The sequence below is a fragment of the Argiope bruennichi genome, chromosome 11 (assembly GCF_947563725.1).
Source record: "Argiope bruennichi chromosome 11, qqArgBrue1.1, whole genome shotgun sequence".
Lineage (NCBI taxonomy): Eukaryota > Metazoa > Arthropoda > Arachnida > Araneae > Araneidae > Argiope > Argiope bruennichi.
In genome coordinates, this window is record NC_079161.1 from 73986096 (window position 1) to 73997093 (window position 10998).

General features: G+C 24.5%; 1 protein-coding gene across 1 annotated transcript in view; it reads left to right on the forward strand.

The window, feature by feature from the left end:
- The window catches only part of LOC129957475 (phosphoserine aminotransferase-like), a 33681-nt gene extending 23139 nt beyond the window's left edge, over positions 1-10542 (forward strand). Inside the window, exons 4-10 of the mRNA XM_056069795.1 lie at positions 599-801; positions 2498-2575; positions 4444-4538; positions 5467-5636; positions 7075-7203; positions 8550-8687; positions 9825-10542. Coding sequence (XP_055925770.1) covers positions 599-801; positions 2498-2575; positions 4444-4538; positions 5467-5636; positions 7075-7203; positions 8550-8687; positions 9825-9927 — 916 coding nt within the window. The 3' untranslated portion in view covers positions 9928-10542. The remainder of the gene's footprint in view (positions 1-598; positions 802-2497; positions 2576-4443; positions 4539-5466; positions 5637-7074; positions 7204-8549; positions 8688-9824) is intronic.
- The last annotated feature ends 456 nt before the right edge of the window (positions 10543-10998 follow it).

Here is a 10998-nt window from a genome sequence, read left to right on the forward strand (position 1 = left end):
AAAATTCTATTTATCCAAAAATCTGACTTCAGAAACACTAATCTGAAAGTAAGTATGACAAAGAAAAGTTATTTTGAAATTAAAAAAAAAAGATTTGATTTATTTGTGACATTTAAGTTTTGATCAATTAAGTAATGATTATAATGCAAAAATTTTAATTATTTTTAAAATAATTATCTCAATAAATTTATCGTAACAGATATACAGTTAAGCCTTTAAATACAACAGTTGTACAATAAGACATCAAAATAAATAATGCAATTTACATCAAATATTTTCAAAGAATTTTTTTAAAATGAGAAAATTATTACGTTTTTGATTAAATAGTTGCCATAATGTATATAAGGCGCTGATGTATTTAACTAATAAAAGCAATTTAGAAATAAAAAAACAACAATTTTTAATTTTTTGAATTTATTTCCTCACTAATAAATTCGAATTAAAAGGGACATTGTTACCTTCATGTCAGTAGAAAAGGAACCAAGTAAAAAGTTCGAATTAAAAATGTTTAAATTAACCTTGTTAACCTACAAAATATATTATGTTTCCTTTTTGTATTGAATATTTTAAATTGATAATAGCATATGTCTGTTTTCAGCCAAATTCCTCCCAATTACAAAGTTCTGTTTCTGCAAGGAGGAGGTACTGGTCAGTTTGCTGCTGTTCCACTAAATCTATGTTCCTCCTCTGATGATGTTGTTGATTACATCGTTACTGGCACATGGTCATCCAAAGCTGCTCAAGAAGCTGAAAAATACTGCAAAGTTAACAGAGTTTTACCAAAAACTTCAGTCTATACAGGTATGATTTTTTTTTTCATCTGTCATTTTGATTTTTAAAAAAATGGCTAATTAAAAAAATAAATGTGGTGAAAGCTTATAAGCCAGTTAACAGTTACGCTACCCGGACAAATGCTTTTGTATTGTGATCTGAGACCTTGTGCTGCGAACCACAAGGTCCCAGGTTCTATCCTCGCTCATCGCAAATTCGCTACATTGGTGACCTCGGACGATAAACCTTCAACCTTTGTACAGCTGTTATGGCGCCATCTACCCGCAACCAAAGTCGTCAGACTCACTTGACGCAGCAACAGCATCAGCAACCACTCACCCATACACGCTCGCCGCTACTCAAATGGGGTACAGGCGCATTAGATTCATCAACTAAATAAATACATCACCACTCAACAGCTATATCATTCGACTCACTGGAGGGAAGTTTGTGGTGAAAGCTTATAAACCAGTTAACAGCTACGCTGCACGTGCAATTGCTTTTGTATTGTGGTCATGTTACTCGGCTGCGAACCATAAGGTCCCAGGTTCTATCCTCGTGCATCACAATTCGCCATATTGGTGACCTCGGACGATGATCCTTCAACCTTCGTACAGCTGTAACAAGGTCTGTTCTTGAATATTTTTTGAAATATTAAGTACTGATAGTATATAATAAAAATCAGAATATTAGTCTTTATTTGCTTATTTTTTATTATTGAAATTATTAAAAGAAAAACCTGTTTTATGTATTGCAAAACCTCACAAAATTTCTATAGTAGATTGTACTATTTTAATAAAAATGAGTACAGAATGTTGAATATTTCTTATTGCAAACATGTTCATGATAGATTTTAACCCTTGGAACATACTAAGTATTCCTATTGTAAGGGTAGTCATAAATCATTCTTGTAAAATCTGGGTAAGAAGAAAAACCATTTATATGTTCCTTAATTTGGATAGTGTTTTAAAGGGAAGTTCAAGCATATTAAAAGGTTAATTTTGAAAGTAAAAAAAAGTACTTTCCTTCCCCCACCCCCCAAATAACAGTAAGTTAAGATCTCTGTCACTTTGTACCATCCATGGAGACATTATTCTTGTTTTCCCTCATTTCCATTCTTTATCCTTTCCAGTAACTCATCAGAACTAATACTAAATAGAATATGAGAGTAAAACAATTGCTTGCATAATTAGAAGAGAGACAGATTTGATTAATAATTAGAGATGAGAAGAATTTGAATTATTTGATGAAACAATCATTGTTGCAGCTCATAAACTATGGTAAAAATTGTGCTGGTATAATTTTTGGATCATTCATAAGGAAAAGATATACTGTGTTATTACTTTTGTATAATTATCTGCAATAATAGTATTTATAAAGTGATTATAAATTCATTTATTTGGAGTTCCAGAATGATTGTGTTAAATTTCTATATAAATTTAGGATTAATTGATGATCAAATAATGAACAATAATAAAAAAAGGAAATATTTCCTTTTCCATTTTATTAATCACCTGAAATATTTTAAAATAATCTTTAAATTTGAAACCTCTTTCAAATTTCATGTTTGTTTGTAACAATCATAATCTTCTCAAACTGATATATGTATATATATATATATAATATATATATATATATATTAATTTACTATTATGAAATTACTTGTATAGTAAATTATGTAACTATTATCTTTCTGCTATTAATTATTTTTCTTTTCTTTTTTTAGGCATTCCAGACCAATCAGAATGGAAGCTGAGCAGTAATGCAAAATATGTATACTACTGTGCAAATGAAACTATACATGGTAAAGTTGTTTTTGAATTTGATTTCTTTTCTAAATTTTTGAGACTTTTAAAAAAAATTATGCTTAATTTCATATTTTAAAATCTTTTTATGTTTTTCTACTTGCAAGATAAATTATTTTGAATCTTGAGTAAAATATATCAGCATTTTTTTTTCCATGCTTATGCGAAAAAATAATCATAGTTATGGATGGTTATTTCCATCTCTCTTTGGGGGATGGCTGTACAATTGAAAATGACATTTTTATTATCACTAGTTGAGTATATTGCTGACATTGGCATCTTGCCATTTTAATCAAATGTTTTTAGTTGCAAACACAGCTATACGTAGCTGTCATGATAATTACTATTATAGCAATTATTCTTTCACATGATTGAGGTTTTGGGTAGAACTAGATTTTATAAATGTTGAGTTTTCAATGTTATGAATTAAAAGAGTTGTGAAATAGATTTTTATTTTTTATTATGGGCAGTAGCAAATGATACTGGATAATATTTTCAGTTTATTGATATCGATTTTCTATTTTAATATACAATAATAATATGATTTTCAACTGTATTATTAGTATTTCTTTTAATAATTTTCATCATGGGAAAAATTTACTATCTGCAGAGTAATCCAATAAGTTATACCTTGGCATGAAAATCAAACCCAAATTTTTGTTAAAACATTATACTTTTGGAAATTTGTAAAATGATTTTATGTGTAAGTAAATTGATTTCTTGTTGAAAAGTTCAAATTTTTAGTATGCAAGTTGGATCTGTGAAATTGAAAGAAGGTTTTTGTTTCCAATGGGAATTATTGGTATCATATGGTATAGTTAAAATTTAGGATTTCCATTTATTAATTTTGTCACTTTTAGTTTATCATGGAAAAGAAAAAAAAAAAAAAAAAAGGCAGCATTGGAATAATCTTTTTTTTTTTTTAATTATTTGAATGTGGCACTAAATTTAAAGCTGCTTTTTTTAATCTTGAATATCTGAGATAAGATAAAGAAATCTAATATAAATGACAAGTCCTCTTGTGAAATTATGTTGATTTAGTAATTTTATCACAATGACGAAATATATTTGTAGTGTATTTCCCAGGTTTCCGCTTTTTTTCTTTAACACATTTTTTTTACTATTCGTTATAACAATCATAAATAAATTCTTAAAGAGGGTTTTTTTTATTTACTAAATATGATTGAAATGTGAATATTCCTAATAAATGTTGAGCATAAATAAATAAATAGAAGAACTTAGATAATGGAAATAAATATAGTATAATTTAGAACTTCTGGGTTCTGTTTTCTTAAAAACTATTATCTTTATTTGTATGTTATAAATTAAAATTCATAAGGATTTTGTATTAAAAAGTAAAAAAAAAAAATGTAAATAATATAGAAAGATTATTATAATAATTTTTGTTAGAGGTCTCTGCATACTTTTTGTTAGATTCTTCTAATTTAATGAGAATATATATCGTGTAACATTTTTAGATTAATTTTTATTAGATATTTTTAGATTAATGTAAAATTTGATTATTATCCCATGTAAACACAGAATTTTATGAATTAAATCTTCAAAATTGAAATAATTTTTGATGAAATGAATTCTGTAATACATAGGTTTCAATAAAAATTTAATTTAATTTAATTTTCATTTGACTTTTGTACTTCATAAATTCTTTCAAGCAATGTGTTTAGAAATAGTGAAGCTTTTAACTTATTTTTTAAATAATTTAAATTGTTCAGTTTTTTTTTTTTCAAAATTTAAAATGTATGTGTGTGTTTCAATTGTTTGAAGAAAGATGAATATATTATATTTTATTTTTTAGTTGTAAATTTTCATATTAATCTGTCTTTGTTATAATTATTGTATTTTGCAGGTATTGAATTTGATTTTGTACCTGAAACAAATGGTGTGCCTTTAGTTTGTGATATGTCTTCGAATGTTTTAACCAGACCTTTTGATGTGACAAAAGTTTGTATTTTATTTTATTAACATAATTTATTTTGTAGTTTGGCAATGTATTGCATTACCTTAAAATTGTACTCATTACATTATATTTATTCGAATATATAACCAACACAGTAATTGTTTCAATTTTGTATTTGTTACTCGTATTCTCTTTGACTAGATAACTATATAGTAGTTACAAGTTTCAATAATGATGTTCCCATCCCTTGCCTCAGAATGTTTTTCAACTTTTGTTATAATAATATTTTTTTCAAATAAATGTATTGCTTGTTTTTTTTTTGTTGTTGTTGTATTAGAGATTGATAACTTAAAATTATGTTAATCTCTAATTAGATCAACTAGATTGGGTCTTTAACACTAAAATCATATTACAGCAAACATTACATATTTTAACCTTGTGAATTTTAAATCTTTCTTATTGAATATAAAAATTGTACTTATATCCCGATTGAAAATTATGTCTTGGCTACCCAAGTTACACAACTGACAGACGCATAGTACAGAATTAACAGTTAAAATTTTTTGCTTGTAATTATCACTTTTAATTGTAAATTTTTTGAATATTTAATAATTACAGTAACTACCAATATTGATTGTTCTGTATTCAACTTATGTTAATCTCTAATTAGATCAACTAGATTGGGTCTTTAACACTAAAATCATATTACAGCAAACATTACATATTTTAACCTTGTGAATTTTAAATCTTTCTTATTGAATATAAAAATTGTACTTATATCCCGATTGAAAATTATGTCTTGGCTACCCAAGTTACACAACTGACAGACGCATAGTACAGAATTAACAGTTAAAATTTTTTGCTTGTAATTATCACTTTTAATTGTAAATTTTTTGAATATTTAATAATTACAGTAACTACCAATATTGATTGTTCTGTATTCAACTAAATTTAAATAATTATTTTTTTTAGTTTGGTGTCATTTTTGCTGGAGCCCAGAAAAATGCAGGTATACCCGGTGTGACATTTGTTATAATACGAGAAGATCTTCTGGGAAAAGGCATGTCTATATGCCCAACAGTTTTCGACTACAAAATAAATGCTGCAAACAAATCTTTGTACAACACACCTCCAACTTTCAGGTAATTTCTAATTAAAATTCTGTAATGAAATCAAATTTTATTTTAATGATTTCAAAATTAACAATATGCTCCCTTTTTCCTTATAGATCTCTATGAATATTGCATTTATAATGTAGTGGAATTTTGTGGTGTACAGTTTAAATTTTACTTTTATAAATATTGATATAATCAAATTGCAATCACTAATTTTATTTTTCATGAAGTAAAGAATTTTCTAGAAATGTAATTATTCTGTAATTTTAATTAAGATTTGTACAGAAAAGTAAAAAAATTATTATCACATTTCATTTACATTTTATGAATATTAACTTTGAAATATTTGTATAATACAACTGAATTTTTATTCACTTTTTCATTTTACTGCATATTCCCAATCCTTCAATTAATAAAATACTACACATTCCAAAAATTTCCACATTCCATGCATTTCCCCATAAGGTACAAAATCATAGCATGCATCGAATTTCCCTCTGATTAAGTTGATTGGTTTGCTGCTATCGTAGAAGTTATACTTATTTTTAAATATATATTATAATAATATATTATTATATATACAATAAATATATTATAAATAATTGTCTAAGAAGAAGAAAATTGAAAATTAAAGAAAGAAAAAAAAAAAAACTAAATTAAAGAATTAATAAAAAGAAGAAGAAAAAAAATTAATGTCATTTTTCAGAATTTTTACATAAATAATTGCGTAATTGTTTGCAACAATTGCAATGCAATAACAGTGCATAGTTGTTTCTGACATATTTATTTGATCTCGCAACTAATTATTGAATTGGTGATCTCTGACTGATATTTTTTGTTCAAGCAGTACAAGAATACAAATTTTACCATAAATCTTATTATTATTTTTAGAATTATGTTCCTTTAGGAAGTGTTTTAGAAATAAGTGCCATTTTTTAAATGATAAAATAAGATATATGTACTTGATGTTAAACTTGTTTCAATATTAATGAGCAATATAAGAGAATTACATTTGAAATTGATGAAAAAATTTGAAAGCTTAATATTTTAAGTTATAATAAAACTACTCGACTGCTGCCAATTTAACAATATAAAATTAAATGAATAATGCATTGTCAGAAACAATATCAAGTGTAAAAGCATTAAAATGATAGATATTTTATAACATTAAATAACATTGTACTTCAATTTCTAATTTTTCTATTATTCAAGAATGAAGATGCTTGACTTTTTTAATAATGAAATAGCTTTGTTTACTATTAAATGATCATGTTTCCCCAAACAATCATTATAAGGAATACTAAATATAAAATTACTAAATATAATGAATACTAAATATAAAATTAATGAATTCAACATTCTTAAAATAAATTTAACATTATTTCATTATTCCTACCATATTTTTGTTTATAAATTGCCATCTTGAAATATAATATTAAAAAAACTCAACACTAATCTTTTTCAGTGTATATATCCTTGGCCTGGTTTTCAAATGGGTGCTCTCTCAAGGAGGAGTCTTAGCGATGGACCAACACAGTGCTGTGAAATCTAGTCTAGTATATGAAGTACTGGATGCCTCTAATGGGTTTTATCAGTATGTATTTCCTCAAGTTTTCAAAAATTAGTGTATTTTCCTAAATGTGATATTCAGGCATTCAATTTATTTCAGCCAATATATATTTTAATATATTAGATTTAAAAAAGCATATGAGGGTTTATTTTGGATCTATTACCTGTTTATTAAAGTTCTTTACCAATTGGGTTTTTTTTTTTGAAAAGTACAGAAGCTTTTGGCATATTAAAATGATGAATAAATAATTTACTACTACAAAATATAAATATTAACCCTTTGACTACATATTTATTTCAAAGCATCATTTATATTTGGAGTGCATTTAATTTTTTGAACATGTAAAGGCAGTAGATTTTATGTAAGAATTAATATATTTCATATTATTCAGAATATATATTGCTGCATGATTTTTAAATAATTTAAGCCAATAAGCATTAGAAAAAAATTTAAACATAAATTCAAACAAATACAGGGTATTCTGATATGCCAAATATATCAAAAGAATGAAGAAATCTGTAGTTTTTTAATAATTTAAATTTTATATAGAATTCATGATTTTGGTGACTAAAGATTTGAAATTGGACGCTTTTTTTTTTTTCATTTTAATGTATCATTAATATTTATTTTTATTTATTATGAAAATCAATATTTTTTTTATTATTGTGTCTTATCTAAAGTATACTAATTATCTTGATAATAACTGAATAGGAATCTCATAGATTTTTGGAAAGAAAAAATAAAATTAAATATGCCATTTTTTATAAATAATTCTTGTACAAATCTTAATTACTGTATTGTATTGTCATGCATTTGTTATTTTAAAGAAAATTAAATCTCTTAGTCAAAGTTTTATTATATAATTGCTATATTTAGGACATTTTTATATGCATTTGTATTTATATAAAATAGCATAGTATCATAAAACATTTGAAAACATTAATGTCAAATTAATATAAATATAATGCTTTACAAAAATTTTTAAACATAATAAAAGTTAATTACAGGAATTTCTTTTCATCATTTTGAAGAATGTTATTAATTAGCAAGTTTTTTTTTTAATTTGAAATTATGCATTTATTTTGCACTGTATTTTATTTTTATTATTTTATTAAACTACCAATGATTTTTACCTATCAATTACTACCTGGAATTCTGTAATAATCATTAATAAGCTACATATTTCCTATTTTTAGAAGCTTCAAAACAGATGTCCTTATTTATTATCTTTCCTTATAACTAATGAATGCATGATTGTTAATGATTCAATTATATCAAGTTAAATAATATTTTATTTTTTTGTTAAAAAATTTAAGCTTTTTTTATCCCTTATAGTTTTTCTAATTGGTGCTTATTTTTTAAATTCATAGCTTTGCAATTAAAAAAGAAAACAGAAGTCGTATGAACATTCCATTTAGAATTGGTGGACCCAGTGGTAACGATGAACTGGAAACAAAATTCCTGAATGAAGCTAAAGCTCGTAAAATGTTATCTTTAAAAGGACACAGGTAATAAAATTTTAGACAATAGTAAATAAATATAATTCTAAATGTGGATAAAATCTTATTTGAATCGTCATTAAAATTCATGAAGTTTGTGAAACTTTGAAACTTAACATATAAAAAATGTATAAATTTTTATCAGTATCAGTTACATTCTAAAAGACTTTTCCTTGGTTTGAGAATCATTTTTTATTCTAATAAATTATATCTATGTAGTGGTTTATATATTTCCAGATAGTTTTTATTTTATTTAAATCAATCTGTGCAATCTACTTCCAACATCTGTGCTTCTATATTGAAAAATAAGAGAAATATAGTTTAACACTTTTGTACTCGCAAGATTTTATAAGGCTGTTTTGTTGTTAACTTGTTTTGTACAAATGTTACAAAATCTTTTCAGTTTTTTTTTTTAATCATGCTCTCTCTCTATGTTTAAATTTATTCACTTTTAAATATTTTATTAAAAAATAAACTGTGAATTCAGTAACGGTACATAATAAATCCAAGTAAGATAAATTAATCGATTAAAAAGATAAGTTTTAGATTATTGTAAAGGAAGTTATTTATTTTAATTTTATATTACTTAGATTCATCTGAGAGAGATACAATCATTCTTTATTCATTATAATTTTATTTTTATTGAAACTATTCAAAATTTATATCAAGATTTGATTGTGAACAATATTTTTAGTTTCTTACTTTATTATATGTTGCAATTTGTAATGTCTGGACTAAAATATATTATGTGCTTAATGGTTTTTATTTAAGAATTTATCATAATCTTTTATCTTACTTAAATACCTTTACAAATAGTTAATTTTGAAATCTCATGATAGTACAATTGTGTTTGAAGAAGCGAATCTCAAAATCAATTGTCATGTGGAAATTTCATGTGCCAACTTTTTACAATTTTTGAGTTCTTGTAAAATATATTATAATTGATAGGAAAGTTATGTAATTGAATGCTTTAAACTATTATAAAAATATAACTATAATAGTACAAGATTAAATTATCATAGTATACTATACTATTACTATATCCTAATATAAAAACTTTTCAATAATAAAACATTGAATTTACAAAATATTACCTAAGATTTTATAAATATTTTTGTTTAATTTTTGTCATATTTTCTTTTTCAGATCTGTTGGCGGCATTCGAATTTCTTTGTTCAATGCTATTACTCTGGACGAAACAAAAGCATTAGTCGAATTTCTGAATGAATTCCAAGCAAAAAATCAGTGAATTTACTGAACATTCTTGATGACGAATATTTTATGAATTTTATTTGTAGACTGACATTTCCAAAATTATTTTCTTTGAAATCTTTTATTAATAAGAGCTCAAATTTTAAATATTTTTATGCATTATTTTTACATGTATAATCCATGAATTTACTCTACATTTTTATATTTGTTTATCTATGTGACACCTTACACATTCCTCTTTTTTAATCTTGTAAAATATTTGAATACTTAGCAAATTATTTTACAAACATATTTTGTGCCATATAACTTTATAGGAATATTATGTGTTGAGTTCTTATTTCTAAACTCTCGTAGTGTCTTAAACTAGTAAAAGATTTCAGAATTTATGCTATGTGTTTATATAGCTATGAGAGTAGCAAAAAAGTGAAAATCATGTTAAAAAATAGTAATAGTTTTAAAATTAGAAGAGATTTATTAAACTGTTAGTAAATATGTGTTATGGATTAAGAATCGTTATCTTACATATAGCTTGTAAGCCAATTTTGTTATATGTTTTATGCTTTGAAATTTTATACAAACTGTTATACCTTTTACAATAGGAATGACTTTTGTCATCCTGCACTTGATGATAAATAAATATATATGTCTGCAATTTGTGTGCCAATTTATTTTTTAAAAATAAGAAATATATTATATTTCTGTCTTTAGTGACAAGCTGATCCAGATATATCACTTGTTTTTTTAATTAAATCTTTATGTGTAAACATTTAATGTTCGTGTTTTCCTCACTAAATATTTAAGCATAAAATTTGTGATAAATATATTAATGCTGTGCCATTTTAATAGGCTTACTGTTGGTCTATTCATTATGTATATGAACCATCTTAATAATCAATTCTCGTGACATTATTTAAAAACAGCCTGGTTCATGTATTTTTCTAACTTTCAGTCATCTCGTAATCTACTCTGATATTTAACAGAATCATTCTTCCAACAGTGGAATTAAATATTAGATAAAATCTAATGTTGATAACTATACAAAAAGTATTTTTTAAAAATTGCCAAAATAAAAAAAATGCACTTGACACTTAAATTAGTACTATTCAAA